At 39.1% G+C, this 23,299-nt stretch overlaps 1 protein-coding gene across 1 annotated transcript; it reads left to right on the top strand.

Annotated features, from left to right (window-relative positions):
• Positions 1-8,915: 8,915 nt before the first annotated feature.
• Positions 8,916-14,066, top strand: LOC129235807 (aminopeptidase N-like). Its single transcript, XM_054869845.1, has 6 exons — positions 8,916-9,564; positions 9,631-9,786; positions 9,840-10,314; positions 10,373-10,611; positions 12,358-13,594; positions 13,677-14,066. The coding sequence occupies exons 1-6, from the start codon at positions 8,996-8,998 to the stop codon at positions 13,842-13,844; spliced, it is 2,844 nt and encodes a 947-aa protein (XP_054725820.1). The 5' UTR covers positions 8,916-8,995; the 3' UTR covers positions 13,845-14,066.
• The last annotated feature ends 9,233 nt before the right edge of the window (positions 14,067-23,299 follow it).

Raw genomic sequence — 23,299 nt, 5'->3', positions numbered from 1 at the left:
CGGTGTATAAAGTGTGCTTATATCCCGTTAATAGGTTCTCTGGACTTAACCATTAATCTATATCTGGCATCAAAACATCATACTTCCTACCGAACTTCCTAACGACTCGCACCCGATTGTCCTCTGGCATCAAGAGCAGTGTGCCCCGCTCCGACAACTGATGGTATATCTAACAGTAGCCAGTGGTTACTTCATTTCCCCAGAGTTCGCTTTCATTGCTTTCTTTCGAATTAGAAGATCTAGAGATTGCAAGTTCAGAATGGCATTAAGGCCAGACGTCGTACTCATGGCACCTGTAATACCCAAGGACACACTTCTCTGTAGCCTGTTTAGGGGTTTTACTCTGGAACTCACCATTGTGGCTTTCCCCCATACCACAGAGGCGTATGTAAGAAGAGGGTCAACCACGAAGCACCAATGTAGATGAGAAAGTACACCGCCTTGTGGGCAACCCGTCTTAACCTCAGCCCTGAATCCTGCATCACTTTCTCTATCCATGGTAAGCAGTATTTTGGATAGCATAGAGTGGATCCATCTAACAATGATTTCTTCTACTCCATAACTTCTGATAGAAGAGCACATAGAGTCAAAGGTAGCATTGTCGAAAGATCCTTCAAAGTCTCCAAACACACCAAGAGCGTACTCTCTTGTTTCCAGCTCTTTTTCGATTATGCTAACGCACTCGTGTAGAGCCGATTCGCAAGATTTCCCACTTTGATAGGCATGTTGTCTGACGTTGAGAGGGTTTCGACTTAGAACCCTCGTCCTAATGTGCTTCTCCACCATACGTTCCAAACCGTTAAGCATAAACGATGTCAGGCTTATAAGTACGCAAGACATGCCGTAAAGATTATTATCAAAGCCTTTATTAGTTGTTCTCCGCCCCGCTTGAGCATGATATGCCATCGGGTCCTGGGGACTTAAACTTTTCGGATGACGAGAAGGCGAACCTTATCGTTTCCTCGTTAACTATCCTGGATGCAATAAACCAATCACCTGTGCTGGTAATAATATTGACATGATCAGATTGATCGATAGAGCTTTGACCAACAACATTCCTGGAGCCAGGGAAATGTGTTGAAAAGAGAATATCGTACACTTCTGATTTTGAGTCCGTATATGTACCATCTGGTTTGAGCAGTGAGTCCAGCCTAGCCGTCCGGGCTCTTTGGAGGGCTTTGAATAACCTCGCCGAACTCTTCCCTTCCTCCAGTTCACTGCAGAAGGTTCTATAAGAGTCCAATTTAGATGATCTAATTTTCTTTTTATATTCAGCTTTCGGTAGGCAGTCCAATCTTATTCCAACTGAGTTTTAAGAGCTCTGTTCAGAAGTTTCCTGGAAGTTTTCCGAAGTTTCGAGAGTTCGGCGTTCCACCAAGAGACTGTCTTACCCTCCTTCTCCTACGTTCCGGGCACACCTTGTTATAACACTCGATTAAAGTTCGCCCCAATGAGTTTGTGGCTTCTTCAATCACAGTTATTGTCCGGAGTTTGGGAACATCACGGATTTCCTCTTTAGTGAGATCCTCATAACGTGTCCAATCGGCTTTTCGAAGATTCCGGCCTGCTGGGGTCGAGATTGTCTCGGCCGCAAGCCTGAACTCTATATAACGATGGTCCGACAGGGAATCTTTCCAACCAGTGATATGATCTGATATTTTATCATTAGATAATGTCATATCAATCACTTCCTACCTTCTGCTGGTCACAAAAGCCGGGATGGTGTGTTCTGTGAATTTGCGTAACATCCCACAATTAGACCTAATGCCATGGAGTCAGTATATCTTACAACTTCCATAAGCTCCCTCGTAGGGGGAGGGAGAATGGAGTCGCAGGGAAAATAGGCCGAGACGACAATTGTCTCTACTTATTTCCTCTCTAATCGATACTTTATTTTGACTGCAACTAAGTCTTGATAGCAGAATTGTCTTAACAAAGTGAAATCAACCGCTTTCGGCATAATAAAACACGTACGCGGACGGACCTCTCCCTCTTCATAAAGGATAGACCCCTACTTTATATATCTCAAGCCATGTATTTGTCCCTTAGACACCCACGGTTCTTGAATTAATATTATGTGAGGATTTGTGTGCAGTTTCGCTTGACTGCGGCATAAAAGAGCCGTTGCAGCATAGCATAGTTAATTTGCGTAAATGAAATATTTGATGACATATGGACAGCCTTAATTCCAATCTTACACTTTTCGTATATCTGAATTGAGGACGGTAACTAGTATCCGTCCTAGATTCAAATATAGGCGCATTCCACCTCGACCGTATGACCTTCAACGGTTCTGGATCCATACCAAGAACCAAGTGGGAACATACTGTGATCTAATATTGTAAGTAACATTTTTCAGGCGAGCCAAGAAAAAAAAACGAATACGAACGCTAGTGATCAGCTCACAGAAGGGAATTGTGTACACATTTGAAAGAGAAAGCCTTATGTTAAGCTGTTAGTGGTCGCATTTCCTTTATAATAGCGTCAGTCTCGTTATGTAGTAAGTGCACCTCCTACTACAGTGACCAATAACCTTAAAAACCTTAAGAAATGGGATTGCCACCGCAAAAGAACATATACATATAACCACTTAAGATTTACCAGTTGTTTGCTACTAACAATTCACCAACTTCCACAAAATTAATTATTAGTTTAAGTTTTAGCTGGAGAATGCTAACTGGGCGAACAATAAGCGCAAATTTTGGTGACACATCCATTAAGAAATTTCAGGGGTACACCCCAAGGTGGGGTAATATCTCCACTTCTGTGGAACCTAACTGTCAATAATCTTCTTCAAGACCTTGAAAAAATGGGAGGTAAGATAATTGCATATGCTGATGATATTGTAATAGCAATCTCGGTGAAACGCCTTCCAACATTAAGTGATCTTCAACAAAGATCTCTCAACAAATTATCACTTTGGTATAAAAGTAGAGGACTAGAAGTAAATCCGGAAAAAACGGAGCTGATACTGTTTAGCAGGAAACATAAAACACCTGCTCTCAAGCGAACAGAAGGGCAAAATATCTAGGACCTGTACTATATGGGAAGCTAAATTGAGGGCTCACAGTCGCAGACAGAGCATGCAAAGCTATGACCGCATTGTACTCCTGCGGAAGGCTAATTGGGAAGAAATGGGAATTGCAACCCAGAACGATACATTGGCTCTACACAGCAGTGAATAGATCAATTCTCTCATAGTAATATGGTGGAATGCCCTTGTGAAGGGTGTGAACGTCAAAAACTTGATAAGGTTCAAAGACTAGCATCTGTTTTTATAACCGGTGCGATGGTAACCACACCATCGAAAGCATTATATGCGACATTAAACTTACTTTCGGTATATCTGCGGGCAATATATAGCGCAATATATAACGCACGCAGTGCTGCAAAAAAGGCTGAACACTATAAGTAAGTGACCAAACAGGGATTTTGATCACGGCAAAATCCTGGGCTTTCCGGAATGGTGGACTATGCACTCTTGCCTACACTTGCCATTGCAGCGTTATTACCCTCCTATCGACAAGGGAATAGTTGGAACGGGACGATGTAAGACAGGGCGAGTCTATTAATCTATATACAGATGGCTTAAAGCTCGAGGGCAGGGTGGGGTAGGTGTATACTCCGAACGTCTGGGGGTTTCCTTCCGTTTTCGGCTCCCCAACTATTGTAGTATCTGTCAGGCTGAACTGATGGCAATAATGAAAGCCGCAACACTGATACAGTGTGATGCGATATCCGGAAATGGTATCTAGATTTTCACTGATAGCCAGGCGGCGATAAAATCCCTCACAAAACAGTCGACAACCTCCGAGGTAGTCATGAAATGCTGCGCATCTCTTAACGAGATGGCTGAGTAATTTCACCTAATGATAACATGGGTTCTTGGCCATTGTGACATTGAGGGAAACTGCAGAGCCGATGAACTAGCGAAAATCGGTAGCAAATTGACTGATGAGTACATAAACAATGGCATAGGAATACCCTTAAAAACATGCAAGCGAGTTATCCTTAAAGAAAGGATGGATTAATGAAACCACCTGCAGAATCGACCGACAACTGTGGCCGACTCTCAATGCTAAACGTACAGAATCTTTGCTAAACCAAAATAAGCATAGTCTTAGCACACTGATTTCAGTCATAACGGGGCACTCCCTAATAGGTAGACACGGCCAAAAAATGGGTGTGCAAATAAATGCCTTCTGTAGAAGTTGTCTAGATGAGCAGGAGAAAGAGACAATCTCCCACCTACTGTGCCACTGTCTTGCTCTATCCTGACGCAGGTTTACTATTCCAGGTAAACAATGTTTTAATGAGTTGGAAGACCTCAGTTCTGCAGAAATCAGATATATTCTAAAATCACACACTGGCATCCCCACGCGGCATCCCAATGGACTATGAGTCTGCGTCTGTCCCACAGGACGACAGCTTCAACCTAATCTAACCTAACCTTAAGTTTCAGCTTCTGATTAACCAGCTTTAAAAGTCGATTGCTCATAATGTCTGCGATCGTCTATAATTTGAAATGTAATACAACAAAATGAAAGAAGGTGCTTAACTTTTGACCACCTTGGCCATTGTTACATCTTCCGAAACGGCATCGCACGGTCCGATTAACGGCAATTGCACTCCCATTTATCTTCTAACATTGTCTCGCTCCCCGCTCATACGCTCAACGATAAGAGAGAAACTTTAGATTAGAAACTCTATTCTGCCTCCGAACACCCTATTCAATACACACGCATTTAGTCAAGGCGAATTTAGTACTACATATTTTGGCAAATCTGACGTCAGGTCCCTTACCAATACAAAACAAACAAAAAAAAAAACAAACAAAAGTGGGAGAAATTAAATGTTTGTGAAAATTCACTGAATGACTTGGTAATATTGTGCTTTGTGAGATTTGAACTAACCAAACTCATAAAAACGAAGTACTACGTTGCGTTTTATACGGATGACGCCTTGGCAAGAAAGTGTGTGTGTGCATATCATTTCTTGCCTTTCTTCTTCTCTTCCTCTTCACAAAAAAATAATTCTCCTTTTGTTTATTTATTTAAGAGCTCTCATGACACAGGACATTCGGAAGACGCAACCTTGTTTTATATCATCCTTAAGTACGCATGTGCATGTGTGTGTACATGCAGCACGAATATCCAAAACAAATGTTTCTGAATGCGATAAATCACCAATCGAACTATTTAAATTTACTCCAAAAAAAACTTAGTAGTTAATCAACGCCTACATTAGTACTTAGAAACTTAGTTGATTTATCTGAAAAATAGCTGTACACCTATCTTAGATTCCAATTCCATTTCACCCAAATTAGTTTCACAGTGTAGAGAGGAACTAGAATTGCTTGGTTATTGGCTTCACATTACTCTGATATGAATTCCCGGACACATGAATATAGAAATATGAATAAAGAAAGTATTTTCCACTATTTATGCGAATGCCTAGGCTTAGCCAGAACAAGACATCGCTTTCCTACAACAAATTAATGAAATCTCAGACATAGAGATGTAATTACGAAAATTCTCTTGGTACGCTCTTTCTTTTTGACAAACGATATATTTCCTGGCAATGAACTAAAATCAAGGTGATTTAATGCTAGCAAGCTTTGTTGATCGAAGGATAGAGTGAATGAAACTACAGATCTATCAAACTACTACCGCTATTGAACTACTTCTAATATCTGTAGAATATCACTGCCACTCTGAGACATTTATTATAGCACTAACGAATATGCTGCAAAGTATTTTTTGAGCCCACAGACAACGTTTGGGAACCCTGGGTATGGTAACCAAAATATGTAAAGCTTTTGTGGGGCCACTTCGATGCATTCGGTTTGAGGGTCCAATAAAGAAAGCAGTATCTGTCCACCACGAGCGGCAGCGAGCGGGCGTCTGTTAAGGTGCAAGCGGCTCGCTATATGTATAAATATTTGCCCGAGATTTAAATCTATTGAGAAAGAAAAATAGGCGTATTATTCGAATTAAAAATCGAGGGGATAAAGTACGTAAGTTTGAAGAGTTCAAGAGCGAAAAGATACTGGCTGATAGAACAATGGCCAAAAATTGTATAAGAAAGTTTGGCATCTGAAAGAAGGTATCAAGACCGGGGCGATTTCTTGCAAGAACAAAGACAGTGGATATAACTGACGTCTGGAGCATATTTAATTTATGGAGAAAACACTTTTTGCACTTTCTGGATGTCTCAGAAAAGATGAAGACCCGCAATACCACAATCGTGTGCGAAGCGAATGGCAATAGGACGGCTAAAGAATAACAAAGTCATGGAAGCGATGGACTGCTAGCTGAGCTATTCAAGTACGGCTATGAGAATGCATACATTAACTCCTATGCAAACTAAGCTCGGATGAATGCATGCCTGTGTACTAGAATTTCGTGTAGTCTTCAGTATTCGTAAGAAGTGTAATGCCCTAATCTGAGCAGAGGATCCAACATTAACACCGATAATAATATCTGCGTTGATCTCAAACGGAGAATCTCTCTTGCCAACACTACTCTGGACTAAGTGGGAAATAGAATTGTAAAATTCTCTGTCGAGAAACAAAAACGCCAATTTATGATGAAAGATACACTCCCACATGGTATGGAATGGCCTCTGGAGTCTTGGAGAAAAATATTTCGTGGAAGATTTATGGACCTTTGCAATTGGCAAGTACAAGTATCGCGGGCTTGACAACAATGAGCTGCATACGTGTTATGGTAACATAGATGTGGTAAAACACTTATTGTAATTAGAGTAGAATATTATCTGCGATTTGTACTGCGATTGAAGGCGGTCGGAATTACAATGCTTAATATGTCCTTCGTTGGGTATATTCACTGTATGATGATGAGTCACATATGTTGTCCGTATTAGTCCAGTTAGGCAATGTGGTTACTGTCTGCTATTATGTCCGTTCGTCACGTCCGTCATTTCCCACATAGATATAGTACAACAAATAAATAAACTACGACACTGCTAATTAGGTCATGCCGGATATAAACATTCCAGCCATAAAAGTATTTGGTGCGGTGCTTTGCAGTTGAAAATATCAATCGGTTGTTAATCTGAATCAAAGTTGCTTAAGCGGTTATAGCGTAAATTTAGAGCAAGAACAATTATAACTTTGCTTACATAACGGTTCAACCAACAGTACAGCCTAACGGAATAGATATGCATAGATATAGACATACGGGTACATATGGGTTGTGTATCAACACTTTCAGAATATCAAGAGAAACTGAAGGAACTGATACATTTGTTGTTCTTATTCCACGAAAGGTTTTGAAAACGGTAAAATCAGCCAATGGCGATGTTCATCGTCTTTCATTTGACATTCAGGCGTTACCAACTGATCTCCTCCTTACAAATAATCTAAATTGAACACAGTGAAACTTCCACAAATAAAATTTCCAGCCGATCTCTATTTGTTAAGAAACCTACTTATGTACATATACTACTGTGGGCAAAAAGTAAGGTGAATTTGGTTGTAAAATGAAAAATCTTTATTTATTCTTGTAAATCAATTTCATCCCCTTCAAAATAATTCCCTCTCGATGAAATACACTAATGCCAACGATTTTTCCAATCCCCGAAATATGCCAAATAGTCCATTTCCGGTATAGCCATCAGCACCTTCTTCGATTCAGCTTTTATCTCCTCAATCAACTCGAAACACGTTCCCCGGAGTGGTCTCTTGAGTTTTGGGAATAGCCAGAAGTCACACGAAGCCAAATCAGGCGAATACGGTGGTTGCGGAACGATATGCGTGGAATTTTTGGCGAAATGATCACGAAGAACGAGTGCAGTGTGAGACGGTGCATTATCGTGATGGAAAAACCAAGAGTTGTTGGCCCATAATTCTGGTCTATTTAAACGAATTGCTTCACGTAAACGAAGCATAACGCTCAAATAATATTCCTTATTAACATTTTGGCCAGGTGGAAGGAATTCATAGTGCACCACACCTCGAAAATCGAAAAAAACTGTCATCATGACCTTTATTTTTGAACGACTTTGACGTGCTCTTTTCGGTCTGGCCTCGCTTTTAGCACAATATTCGCTTGATTGGTCGGTTGTTTCAGGGTCGTAAGCATAAATCCAAGTCTCATCTCCCGTAATGATGCATTTGAGCTTGTCCGGATAGTCTGAAAGCATTGTTTCACACACATCAACGCGACGACTTTTTTCCAAGAAATTGAGAGTTTTTGGTACCAAACGAGATTTGACTTTTCGTAGGCCCAAATGGTCTTTCAAAATGGTTTTCACAGGTCCTTCTGATATTTCGATCATATCCGTAAGGTCTTTAACAGTCAACCGACGATTTTTGAGCACTAACCCTTCACTTTATTGACGTGTTGGTCATCTGTTGACGTCGATGGTCGTCCGGAGCGCTCCAAGTCATCAACACGTTCTCTCGACCCTCTTTGAAGTCTTTGCACCACTTATAAACATTTTTCTGCGACATGGTCGAATCACCAAATGCCTTCTGCAACATGCTAAACGTTTCCGCAGCCGAAATTTCATTCCGCAAACAAAATTTGATGGCACTTCTCTGCTCAATCAAATCAGACATCGTAGTGCATGGTCGTTTGGTAAACACAAGCGTAAATATATTACTGATAATGACTTTCACACGAAAGTTGGCCCAGATGTTATTAACAGTGCTGCCAACTCATGAAAAAAATAACTAGAGCGAAATTTTAATCCCGCGAAGTTTGACAAATAAATTCACCTTAATTTTTGCCCACAGTAGTATATTGCAGAAGCATACACATTCACGTTGTAATTATATTAGATTCAACGAATTGTAATATCAGCGAAATATCAGCGTCTTTCTAATAATAGGCATCTGAAGCATTTCTAACCCAATGGCTATTAAATATCAACACCAATAAATTATTTATGGTTTCAGATAACAAAGGGCTACTCCACATAAGAGCTCAGAATATTTTGTTAATTGCGCTGAAATCGTCGAAATCGAAAGATGTACCGCAACAAAGTGAACGGAAGTGCTATACTTTTTGCCACGTTGGCCATTATTGTGTCCTGTCAAGCGGCAATGCACGGCTCTGGTATACCACCTCGATATGATAAGTACTCATATCTTGCCGAACGTTTCCTACCTAGAAAACCCGTTGCTTTGAGTGAGACAGATACTGATCTGAATTATCGCCTACCCAACGCCACCGAACCACTGCACTATGACGTCGAACTGACAACGAATGTGCACAACGGCACGAAGAGATTCACAGGCACTGTAAAAATTCTATTAGAAGTTATCGACAACACAAATACCATAGTTTTGCATGAACGTCAACTGTCAGAAATCAAAGCAACCATTTCAAACGCAAACGGAACGGGTGGTGTTCAAGAACAGCTAAGCACCTCGTATGAGGAGGCACGTGAATTTCTTAGTCTAACACCAACAAACCAGTCCCTCACCTTTAGCAAAGGCACCTTTTGGGTTTTGACCATCACCTATGCAGGAGAATTGCGTGTCGATAATGCTGGATTTTACTTGTCCACCTATACAGATGAAGAAGGCAACACACAGTAAGTGAAATCTTGATTCCTTTTAATAGAATTTTTCATGGGAACCGCATATTCTTGTACTTGCAGTTATTTAGCAACGACACAATTTGAGCCGACCGATGCTCGACATGCATTCCCCTGCTTCGATGAGCCAGCCAAGCGTGCGACATTCACAATCACTATTAACCATGATCCCTCATTAAATGCCATATCAAATATGCCTCTGGACGAAGAGATGAGCAGGTAACTGTGATAAATAAATGTCGTAGGTATGTATTAATTTTTCCCCCATCTAGACCTGGATATTCAGTCTTCGAAATGACTCCTAGCATGCCAACTTGTTTAATAGCGTTTGTTGTATCCGATTTCGAATATACCGAAGGAGTGTTGAACTCGATTCCACAAAGAGTCTACACCCGTCCAGGTATGAAGCAGAATCAGCAATGGGCGTTGGTTTCCGGAATGTTGTTTCTGCAAAGCCTTGCTGAATACTACAATTTCGATTTCGTACTGCCGAAACTCTATCAAGTAGGTGTGCCAGATTTTTTTTTTGCCGGCATGGAAAACTGGGGCTTAGTTACGTATCGAGAGCAGTACATGATGTACAACAACAAGACATCGACAATATTTGCTAAAACTGATAGTGCCAATACCATTGCTCATGAATACTGTCATCAATGGTTTGGCGACTTAGTATCTCTCAAATGGTGGACGTATATGTGGCTGAAAGAAGGTTTTGCTAACTTCTTCGCTTGGAAGACGATAGATGCGGTAAATGTTCGAAATTAAATAAGTCAGCTTTGTATTAATTTTTTTCTTTGTTCATTAGATATATCCTGACTGGGACGTCTATCAGATGTTCCTTATCGACGACTTTCATGTTGCACTCTCTGCAGATAGTACAGGCCAATCAAATCCAATGACGTATTACGTGCAAACTCCATCCGAGATCATTGCACGTTACGATGCTATTTCGTATTCGAAAGGAGCCTCTGTACTTTATATGTGGCAGTGTGTGTTGACTGACGAAGTGTTCCGCCAAGGACTAAATCTTTATTTGACTACAAAGTAAGTATGCTTAGAAATTTATGTCAACCCATTATATGGGCAGTAGCTAACATTGAGAATGATGGTAACACATTGAAAGTTATAAGCCTATGGGGATATGAAAATGCATTTAAAGATCTTAGAAGACTTTCGACATAGGTACTCTCGTTCTTATCACCAAAACTCACTCTCTCCAAGTACTTTCCAGTTCGTAGTAATGAACGTATGGCCTGAAAAAAAAAGTATGTCACCTTCACACCTTGCTCCCAGATATCGCTCCCTAATGTGTAGAAATTAGAAGATGGTAGAACTGGATATGAATAGGTCTAAATTAAAAAAAAATCGTTACCAATAGATTTTTATCCAATCTGCCAGGGAGAAATATAGTACATGCCATCGAGATACGAGTGATGGAATGCCTCTATAGAAAAAGTGGAACCCACATGTACTTACATTCAGATAGTCAGACGGCTTTAAAGGCCTTATATCAACTGTAAGTGGAAATGGCTGATGTAAAAAGGGGCGAACGGTCCTCTAATTGGTCTTGAGCTTTTCTGTGGACTTGCAAACGGCCACATAAGCAAATTTTTCAGAAAGTGGGAGGAGAAGAAATTCGTTGAACACTGGCGAAATTTTATCGGTCAACGAAAAGCGAAAAAACTCCTAAGGCAGAACAGAAGAATTTCTAAAAAGCTACTTTAACTCAGCAGACTTTTAATACTTTACAGGCCACTGCAACCTGGGATATCTTCTGAACGAAATTAGGTCTCTGAGACCATCATCTGCTGATACTATGAAAAGGATACTGAAAATGTTTAGCACATTCTATATAAATGTCCTGCACTAGGCAGAAAAAGGCTACACCATCTTAGTGGTGCTGCCGTGCATTCATATAAATTATGTAAGAATAAACCCTCCAATGTGATAAAATTTCTAAAGAACCTTAAAGTATAGGGTACTTTAGCAGGCTTTCCACAATAAAAGCCTAATAATAATAATAACAAAAATAATAATGTTAAGAGTATAGATTACACAGGCCTGCGAAATTTAACTTTTTTCAGTTTCTAGAATGGCTGTACTTGTTTCTTGTAGTTTTTTATGCGCTGAAAACGAATCTAACCTTCAAACCAATAGACGTTATACCCAACGATAGGCGTAACTGAAACTGTTAATTTCAAAATGTCATAACTTTTTTTTAAAAAATCGTACAATAATTTTAAAAAATGGGTTTTAAAGCTAAAGAGTTTTACTATGCAACCTTTTCATCGAAAATTGAAAACAAAAAATTTCTATCCCAAAAAAAATTATCAAAAATGGCTAAAATGGCCATTTTTTGACCTTTTAGGCTTCATTTACCAAAAATCCTGACGTGATGGAGCATTTTGAAGGTCAGATTCGTTTTCAGCGCATAACAAACTACAAGAAACAAGTACAGCCATTCTAGAAACTCACCCTCGCAGGACTGTGTTATTAATATGTTACAAACATTTTCCACACAGTGCTTCGCATAAAATATCGCAGATGTAAATATTCTCCAATTTGACCACAAAAAACTTCAAAAGCGATGCATGACAGATATTAGTCCTTGCCCCCTTTCCATAAGCCTTTGCCATAGCGTTGATATTTTCAGTTTGATGCTGTACGATGTAATCGGGGATTATTCTTTCGGTGCCTATATACAAAAATTCTTAATTTGTTTTACTATTAAATGAATTTGCGCTCTCTCTCTGTCTCTTTTTTCTTTCACTATTTTGAACTTTCCAACAGTCAGTATACTGCTGCTGATGAGTATCAACTCTTTGAAGCTCTTAGTATAGCAGCTGATGCGCAAAACGTGTCACTTCCTGCGACTATAGCGGATATGTTCTCAAGTTGGTCTCAACAATCCGGTTACCCTCTACTCACCGTTACACGTAGTTACAACAATAACACATTCACCATAACTCAAGAAGCTTTCTACCAGAATACTAGCTTAACATCAGACAAAACTTGGTACATCCCCTTGAATTATGCCCACAAATCAAATCCAGACTACCGTAACACCACCGCATCGCATTTTATGCTCAAAACGAAAGAAATCGAAATCAGCGATAATAGTCTAGCAGCCGATGATTGGTTGATTCTCAATAAACAATCGACCGGTTTCTATCGCATCAATTACGATGAACAAAACTGGAATCTTATCATCGATGAGCTGAAATTACGTCCATACAAATTCCATCCACGCAATCGAGCGCAACTAATTAACGACCTTTACTGGTGCACTTTTACAGATCGAATCGACCACAGCATCCTACTTAATTTGCTTGAATATTTGTCGAACGAAGATCAGTACGCACCTTGGTCTATGAGCTACACTATAATCTTCACATTGGATTATTATCTGAATACTGATAAGGAATACAAAAATTACCAACTCTTCGTGGCCTCATTAGTGACAGGACTTTATGAAAAGTTGGGTGTGAATGATATATCTGGCGAGCAACATCTTACCAAGTTCGTACGTAATATTGCCATTGATATCGCTTGTTTATCCGGATTTGAGAGCTGTCTAACAGAAACGAATAACAAATTAAAGGAACTAATGAACAATGGTATCACCATCGAACCAAACGTACGATTTAATATTTATTGCAACGGTCTACGACAGTCCGATGATGCAGAATTCGATTTTGTCTATAACCAAATATTGCAATCCAGTGATCAAGCGTTCCGTGACTCACTCACCTCTACATTGGGTTGTTCACAAACCGAGTCTCAACTACAAAAATTTGTGAGTAGCTCAATCAATATGTCGGTCGAATGGCGATCACAAGATCGCACCACCTTACTCGGTGCAGCGTATTCGAGCAGCAGTGTTGGAGTCTTAGTGTGTATTGAATTTCTCAACGAAAATTGGGAAGCATACAGTAATTTGAATCCCGATAGCAGCGGAATGAATCCACTTTATCAAACAATGGTTGACATGTCCACCTACATATATAGCAAGGAGCAAGAAACCAATGTAAGTATATTATTTAAATCAGCACACTTCTACTTACACTATCTTATCCTTATATTACCCATTTTGGGATATATCTTTTTAGTATTCGGTGTTACTGGATAAAGTAAAGGACAGCGATAAGGTGCCAAACGATTTGGAGACTGTCGCCAAAGCAAATATTCAATCTAATTTTAACTGGTTGAACAAAAATCGTGATCCGATTATGCTCTGGATGAAAAAGTTCGCCCAGGGTGGCAGTGCTGCACTCTAAGGCGGACTTTAAGGCGAACATGGAAACTAATTTTAATTGATTGAGTAAAAGTCGGATGGTTACTGAGATATCGATATTAATGAATATATAAGTAGTAAATGAGGCGGTGCTGCTGGTATTCCCATAGTTCTTTAAACCACATGAAATCGATAAATGTATGTAATTTAAACTAAAAGTAAATAAATATCATAAGTAGCAGAATAAATATCTCTAGAAAAGCGATTCTGCGCAAGATTTTTGGACCTTTGCACGTTGGCAACGGCGAATATCGCAGGCGATGGAACGATGAGCTGTATGAGCTTTACGGCGACGTAGACATAGCGCAGCGAATAAAGATCCAGCGGCTACGCTGTCTGGGTCATATTGTCCGAATGAATACAAACGCTCCGGCTCTGAAAGTATTCTATGCGGTAGCAGCTGGTGGTATCAGAGGAAGGCCTCCTCTGCGTTGGAAAGATCAGGTGGAGAAGGACTTGGCTTCACTTGGTGTGTCCAATTGACGCCGGTTAGCACGAAAAAGAAACAACTGGCGCGCTTTGTTAAACTCGGGCAAAATCGCGTAAGCGGTTATAGCGCCAATTAAGAAGAAGAATAATTAAATATTTGGATAAAAGGTCCTGTGGCCCTATGTTCCACACAGGAACTCTAGGAATTTATGATGATGATAAAAGGTGTACAAAAGTATAAGTCCACACTTCATTCCTAGAAAAAGCTTTAGTAACCTCTGGTTTTGAAAGTTTAGTATAACAGTTGTTTGTCTGATCATAACTGGGAGTTCAAAACATGAACTCAATCTCGAATGTCTCACTTTTACAACTGATGTCAACCCTTACGCATTTACCGTATGCATTTGACACTTATGACATAAAGGGTGTTCCAATAACAGGCAACATAGACAACGTTTATTTTCAACAAGACGGCGCTACGTGCCACACAAGCAACAAAACCATTGATCTTTTACGGGAAAAGTTTCCGGACTGTGCTATCTCTCGAAGAGGTAATCACAATTGGCCACGAGATCTTGTGGCTTAACACCTTGTGCCTTTTTTCTTTCAGGCCACGTGAAACAGAAGGTCTACGGCAACAGCCTCTTATTGGAAAACCCTTTAGCATAAATTAAGTCAACAAACCGCTGCCCTTGAACTATCGTACAGGACAAACAGTTCCAGGATGGCATCATGTTGCCTTTGTCGAGTGTATTTAGCCAGTTCCCTGTGGTAGTTTTGGCAGACACGTTGAAGACAGCCCTCAACGCGGTCGTGGCGCTGGACTCTTTTATATGGTGCGGGGAATCTAAGTGCTTCACGCAGTAGTTTTCTTCGTTTCTTAGGTACGGCTTTTGTGGCTCTTCTTTCAACTTGCACCACCTAGCAAGCGCGTAGGGGATTTCAGCTTTTCACCACCCTAGTAAGAGATTTCACCACGCTAGTGAGGTATTCATCATATTCCATGTGTTCGCTTGGTGGCATATTTGATTCAGGTTCAAGTCCTGCGGTGACATATTTTTCATATTCTTAAACAATTTGTTTTACCTTTTGCGACAATTCTAAGCTAAGATATGTAAGCGGAGAGTGTTAATGAAGTGAGAAGGCGCAAATGTTATTGTTAAGTATTTTTATTACAATTAAGTTTTGAAATATTTGCTACATGGTGAAAATAATAAATCATCCATGGGTTTGCTGTGCAGGAATTTCAGAGCCTCGACAATATAAACACTACACTGAGTTTCGCGCTACATAAAAATTGAAAACATCGATTCTATTAAAAAAAGTAAATAAAAAACATTAGCGCCGATAATTAATGTTGAGTCATACATGTAGCGGAGATAAAGACGCTGTGCGCTTGTTTCTCTTTTGTGCGATGCCACATTGCTCGTAAGACCATCTGCTGCAGGGCTACTAGCTCGCTGACACTATGTATATACAGTAGGGCGAAATAAATTTCTTCAATACATTTTTATTTAGAACATAAATAACTAAAATTATTAACATTTCAAATTCGTTAAATGGAAATGTTGTAAATATTTGACTGATTGTGCGCGAAATTTTCTTAGCCGCATGCACTTAAAATTAAAATATACTTGTTTTGGTAAAAACATATTTGTGCATTGTGATTTTAATATTTTGTTGAACCTCTATTCTTATTTATAGTCTGAAATATTAGCCAGCCACGCCTGAAAAATTGATGTTTTTTAATTTTCAATTTTTGTACCGCTGAATACTGGCGACCATTTAGATACACGCCCTTGCCATTATGCCCCAAACATTATTAACGAGGTTTAGGTCCCGATTCTGGCTGGTCAGCCAAGCGGAAGTATCGATCGAGAAGAAAAGAACTCCTTTAACTTGGTGGAAATGTGGATACTGGTATTGATCTGCTCCAATACTCAATAAGCACATCATCTAACATCTCAATATATCAATATATTTTTCAGAGCTTATTTGTGTCTTATATTATATATATATATATAGTTTTTTCTAATGTCAGGCAAAAACAAACCTCCGAGTGTAAGCGCTGGGTGCTCTTCCGAGCTCGTCTTCCTATTTGTGCCGTGCCTAATGGAGGGCAGTTTTAAGTTGACTCCGAACGGCAGATAGTTTTTTTATAAGGAACTTTTTCATGGCAAAAATACATTCGGAGGTTTGTCATTGCCTGCCATTAGAAAAAACGTTTCCTTTATTTTACTGTTTCACGGAGATTCGAACTTACGTTCACCGAATGGTAGTCACGTACCAACCCATTTGACTACGGCAGTCGCCTCTTCATTTTTGCCATGATAAAGCATAATTTCTTGCTATTATGGAGACCTCAAAATAATCATATAAACTAATAAAGTAAGCTCAGCTGGAAAAGATATTACCGAAAAATAAGATTGCGGCTAATCAAATTAAGCATCGTTTATCAACGTATTGTGCACATTTTAGTACTTCGATACAATTAGGTTCTTTTTTGGGCTAATACTCATACTCACTGCTGATTTATATTTACGCTTTATAAAAATAACAACAATTTTAAGAGTGGAATCACAAACATTTACTTTTCTCTCGTTCTGTGATCGCGGCTGAGCAAATTTCGGCCACTGTGCATAAGGATGATATATTTATAACAATAAAAAATGTAATGTGTGCGTGCCAATAAGAAGAGTCACCATTCTTAAATCTTTAAACCAACACCTATTATATATTGTATTCCATTTATATGTATATAATTTCGAATTTATATATCCCACGGCATATTACAGTAGAAACTCAATTCTTGCACGTAATGAAAACGGGGCTCGGTGCAAGTTTCGAGGTTGTCGCAAGTACTAAAGTTTTTTTCCTATACAAAGTAAAATAGTTTAATATAAGTTTATTTGTTTTTGTTATATTGATTAAATACACTTTAAAGCAATAACTTCCATTTGAAATCAAAGAAATTTTCAATTTCGGTTTATTTTGTACACACTCGCTTGTTCAATACTATCAGCTCAGTCCGTAAGTACTCGTACGTGCGTATTTTACCCATAATTTCACTTTTGTACGATTTTTGCATACAAGAAATTATTATTTATATTTTATTTGATATATTGTGTGAGTGATTTTAATCGCGGATGGAAGCACGTGTTGTTAAAAAATAAAATAGAATCTTCGAACGCGTGTAAGAGGCATATTTTGTATTTTTTTTATAAAAGTGGTAAAAACTTGTGGAAGCTGAGCCAAATTTGACAGTCGATATGATAGCTCATCGCATAGAACAGTTCACAGGCACCTGATTCAGTTTGTAAAGGTTTCAAAGCTGGGAAAATGGGTTCCGCATACACTTTCCGTTGCCAACCTTCAGTAGAGATTGAATGTGTGTTCTCAGTTGCTGCAACGGCTTGAAAATGAAATTTTTTTTAACCGTATCGTTACTGGTGATGAAAAATGGGCCATTTACAATAATCCTATTCGCAAACGCCAACGGTTAGATAAAGATGAAACACCAGAACCGACCTCTAGAGATGGCCTTCACCCCAAGAAGATTCTCCTGTCTATTTGGTGGGATATGGCCGGTATTGTTTATTATGAACTTCTGGAACTAAACCAGACGATAATTGCTGATTATTATTCCCATGAGCTATCAAACCTGAATGAGGCACTTAACAAAAATCGATCGTCTTTAGTGAATAGACGCAAAGTTTTGTTTCACCACGACAACGCAAGACCTTACACCGCAAGGCAAACATTAGGCACCTTTTCCGTGGACTTCATCCCATATGAGTAACAAGAACTACTCCTCGAAGGAAGCTATAAAAAGGGATATCGAAGTGTATTTTGAGTAACAAGAACTACTCCTCGAATGAAGCTGTAAAAAGGGATATCGAAGTGTATTTTGGCTCCAAAGAGAAACAAGTTTTTGAGCAGGGAATTAAAAATTTGCCTAAACGTTGGGAAGACATTGTAAATGATGAAGGAAAATATATTATTAATTAATAAAGACTTTAAACATCTTTTTTATCAATTTTAAAACCACCTTTAAAAAACGCACTAACTTAATGACTGTCTTGATAACTGTTTCTGAGCCTCTGCAGCGTCATAGCATCATTTAAGAAAGCATTGTTTTGCTCTGCCCAATCCAAGCATATGTATGTATGTATATTTAATGCTAACATCGCCTCCTACAATGCGATTTTATTCGTATTTAGCATCACTTCGTTCCTTCACCGGCTGTTTCGTTGCCTTCATTTCAGTACTCTGCATTTAAAGCTGTGGTTTCCGAATGAGGTTCAAAATCCATTGCTCGATTTCAAATTGGAAGGCTTGCTGCTGGTTCTACTTTCCGAATCAAATTTTTAATTAATTGAATATTGAATGCATCTGTATTCGTAACTCCGAAAGAGGTATGATATCGTCATAATCCCAGTCAAATGGTTTTTCAAACTGTTTTTGAAACGATGACTGAATTGGAGTTGCAGTAAAAGCACCCCTAGCTAGAATAGGATTTTCGCTTTTTTCAGGTCAATATTTCGTAGTGACTCTTCGATTGTATCCTCATGAGCAGCAATGTGACGTAAGTAAGCCTTAAAAAGTTTTGATCGGTGGGATGCATTAGAGCCGTACGGTTTGGAGGAAAGCACATCATCGATATTTAGCCGTCGCAGCTCTTTAACTCGCCTGGCATGGAGCATTATCGATAAGAAGAAGTGCTTTTTCCAGATTTAGCGCAAGAAGGAACTCTTTTACCTGTTTTGTTTGTACTTAACTTATGTAACAAAAAGTTATAAACAAGTTTTGAAACGTAAAATTACAAATTAGTATGATATGTATATTGGGTAAACTTAAACGTAGCTATCATAGTAACATCTGTCTTAGCGAGTGGTTTGATTTAAGGTAGTTGTGCATTGTTTTTATATTATTTGACGAAGGCTCTTTCAGCAGATCGAGAGGCGATGAACATCCAAGGGCTGTGCTGAAGGACATTTTTATATTTTGGCAGGAGGATAATATGTGCTCCTGTAGTATGATTATAAGTCGGATATGCCTTAACATTAATATTCATAAACATTTATTGTTTTGTTTTGGTTTTTTATTTATTGTCCACTTATGCATTCACTTTGCTGTGCCGTTTAAATAGTATTGAATCATATTTCTTAAAAGGTTCATTACACTTGAAACTAAATGCAAACATAGCTAACGTAATTCTTTTATGTGCGGCGCGTGAATGCTTGAATCATATTACATAAGTAAACACCGAAAAATTGTTATTGGCTTGCATTGACTAAAATTCCTATAATATAAAAACGCTTGTGCGTAGTATGTAAAAGACAAGAAATAAAACAATTGCTTTACAAGCTGGATGCCCAGTTTGAAGTAATAAAATTCAATAAATGAAATAAAAATTACTTTAATAATCTTTTCATTACACTCCAATGATAATTGTCCGTGGCAGTGGAGGCATTTGTTTGGTGAAGAACAACTCAAAAGATGAGAGTGGGTGAGTATGGTGTGGCTCAGCTGGAAACTAATAAAAGGATTAAACATTTTTAAAGGCAAGACAGGTGAAAAGGTTGGTTTTGTCCTTTTGTGATTAACAGATGAATAGAGGTGGGTGCAGATTTTCCATTCATCAAGGATAGTGGAATGACGCCGTCTAGATATATCAGAAAGAATATCTTGTTCAGTTAGATGACGATGAAAGATGGATGGAGTATTTACTAAAACTTAATATTTCGAGAATGTTTGTTTACTGCACGATCAATCGTTTTTCCAAAACGTCTGAAGTGGCGGACACAAAAAGAAGTGGTCGTCCTTGCATGGCTCGAGCCAGTGCCGCCATAAAAGCCATTCGAGAAAGAATTCACAGAAATCCCCTTAGAAAACAGAAAATCATGTCCAGGGAAATGGATATGATCTCCACATTAAAATATTCTTTTCACGGATGAGAAAAGTTCACTGTTGAAGAAGTTTTTAATTAACAAAACGACAAAATCTGTGATAAAACTCCTATAGACGCAAAAAATATTGTTCCAAGAGTTCAGCGTGGCCACCATCCAGCCTCCGTAATGGTTTGGTGGGGACTGTCTTGTAAAGGCGTTATATCGCTTTCGGCGTCACATTTCTGTGGGAAAGGTGTTAAAACCAGGGCAAAACTGTATTAGGAGGATGTCTTAGAAGGCGTGGTGAGCAGTTGAGCAATACTGTCTTCAATGGAGAACGTTGGATCATCCAGCAAGATTCCTCTCCAACCCATACGGCAAACACCACCCAGCAGTGGCTAAAAAAAAAATAATCCTGGGTTCGTAACCGCAGAAGATTGGACGTCTGGAAGTCCAGATCTGAATCCATTGGACTACAGTTTGTGATCAGAAGTAGTAGGGTACACGAAAAAGCTTCTGCGTAGATCACTTAGATTCCACGCACCGCAGAGTATATATATATATTTAATATATATATATAATTGGCGCGGTTACCCCTTTTGAATGTTTGACCGAGCTCGTCCTCCTATTCGTGGGGTGCGTCTTGAGTTACCGTTAAAAGTCATGCAATGAGTTTAAACAAGAAGTGAACTTAATGTACATATATGCCGCATCTGTCAAACTACTTTAGCTCTTTAGTCGACAAGTATCTCGTTAGTTTGCCGCCTTGTTCCAAGTCGACAATTTCGAAAGCAATTTCGAAGCGGGAGATGTTGTAGCCTGCATCACCGACAAAGTGGACACCCATGCTATGATGCCATTCTGACACTGATTATCCCGTACGATAGTTCAAGGGCAGCGCTATGTTGGCTTCATTTATGCTATGACATAAGTGTCAAACGCCTACGGTAAATGCGTAAGGGCTAACATCAGTTCTAAAACAAAGACATATTATTGAATTTTTGTACCACCATCCTCGGTTTGATCATATTGTCGAATACCTTTTGGCATTAAGGACAAACTGGGCTGCCCCTCTTACTTTTCTTAACTTCACAGCCCGTGGTGGTCCGTAGCTTCGTCAACAATTTTTCTCCACTTTATTCTATCCCTGGCTTCATCTGTCCAGTTGTGTACGTTTATTTGCTTAAGATCTGATTTCACGTTATTTAACCATCTTTCTCCAGTGGGTGTTGAAATAAAAGCTTTCCTAGCATTTCGCTCTTTCGACATGCGCAGTACGTGCTCAATCCATCTAATCCGTTGGGCTTTGATAAAACGTAGTACATTTTGTCTTTGAAGAATTTCTTCGATTTCATTGCTGTAGCGAATGCGGTTGGTTTCTGTCGTGTCAACGAATCCTGTGGATATTTTAGAAACTTAAGTCTTTAAATAATATATATGGTATTTAATGATATTTTCGAAAAAACGTTATTTATAGATAGATCATGGCGCGTAATGTTGTTGGCAAATCGAATCATGTATTTAATTTTCTCAGTTTTTACATGTAGTTCTAGGGCTTTTGCATTTTTATCAACATGTTTAAAGATGCGTCTAAAAGTGGGTCTGCTTTTAGTCGTCATAAGAATATAATCAGCGCAGGCACTTATCTGAAAATCATTGAAATAGTGTTCCATTCGGGCTTATTTCTTGAACGGTTGTGTGAAGCATTTAATAATTACAAGCCTTTTGAATGACCTCAACAGACGCAAACGTTTTCCTCTCATGGCCAAATGCAATTTTCCGAATAGGTAGAAGTCACAGGGAGCCATATACAATTTCTAGTCAAAAAATCGGTAACAGGAGTGGATCCATGAGATGGTGCATTATCATGCAATAAGCGCCAGCTTCCTCCTTCGTGGTATTCAGGGCGAATTCGTCGAATGCGATGCAACAAACGCTTCAAAACGCCAAGATAAAAAATTGCATTGACGGCTTGGCCCGTTGGCAAGAACGCCTTGTGGACAATTCCCTTGGAATCGTGAAAACAAATGAGCATTGAATAGATTTTTGTCTTCTCCAAACGCGATTTTTTGGTTTGGGGCTCGTCTAGGGCCTTCCATTCGGCACTTTGACGCTTAGTTTCAGATTCATGTTGGAAACACCACGTTTCATCACCAGCTACAATGTTGTAAAGGAAGGTATCGTCTTTCCTCGCCTCTTTAATGAGGCCTTTCGAATGTTGAATTCTGAGCAATTTTTGGTCCTCAGTTCACTTGTGCGGAACGAAACGTACACAGACCTTTCCTCAGCCCAAATGAGCAGTTAAAATGCAATAAATCGATGTTTTGGAGATATTCAAATCCGTTTCCATGAATTTCAACCATGATTTTAGTTCATTTTAGATAAATTTACGAACAATTTCGATGGAGTTTTCGGTTGTTACTGATTTTGGGCGGTCCGTATGTTCAATTTCATGTATGTCCTCACAACCATCTCTGAAACGTGTAACTACTCTTTCTTCGAAACTCATTTCTGTAACGATGACGCAAACGTACTGACCCTTTAGGCGCTATATATTCCCTTCCACTGAACCGAATGTCACCAAGCTTTCACTGGAAGTCAGCTAAGGGATGTAACTTCCAAAGAACTAACTCATTAAAAAGATGGCGCCATCAAAAACATTTTTGTGACGCCAATCCTTTTTATTTTGGACCTCACCTTGTACTACAGGGTGGGCCAAATAAGACCTAACAATGTTAAGCACAAATAACTTTTTAATTTTTTGACATACCATATGTGTATTTATTTTTCTCGTTTTGTAGGTTATAATTAAATTGTTGCAAATTTATTATCGAACCCTACAGTACAACACAACGCGTTAAAATTATCGAGTTTTTCTATTCTTACACAATTAGCCACACAAATTGATTTTTTAAATAATTTTTTGATGTCAGATGAAGCGCAGTCCCATTTAAATGGTTATGTCAACAAACAAAACTGTAGATTGTGGGGCTCTGAAAACCCAAGGGCAACACACCAACATCAGTTGCACCCATCTAAATGTACTGTTTGGTGCGGTGTTATGGCCACTAACTCTAGTCACTAACACTAATCGATCCATATTTCTTCGAAAATGAGG

The sequence above is a fragment of the Anastrepha obliqua genome, chromosome 1 (genome assembly GCF_027943255.1).
Source record: "Anastrepha obliqua isolate idAnaObli1 chromosome 1, idAnaObli1_1.0, whole genome shotgun sequence".
NCBI lineage: Eukaryota > Metazoa > Arthropoda > Insecta > Diptera > Tephritidae > Anastrepha > Anastrepha obliqua.
The sequence above is the reverse complement of the archived record's forward strand: the minus strand, read 5'-3'. Positions and strand labels throughout refer to the sequence as shown.

Excerpts from the sequence above, each read along its gene's own strand:
- LOC129235807 (XM_054869845.1), top strand. The coding sequence starts at position 8,996 with ATGTACCGCAACAAAGTGAACGGAAGTGCTATACTTTTTGCCACGTTG. Across the intron at positions 9,565-9,630 it reads GATGAAGAAGGCAACACACA|TTATTTAGCAACGACACAAT; the intron begins GTAAGTGAAATC and ends TTGTACTTGCAG. Across the intron at positions 13,595-13,676 it reads GCAAGGAGCAAGAAACCAAT|TATTCGGTGTTACTGGATAA; the intron begins GTAAGTATATTA and ends ATATCTTTTTAG.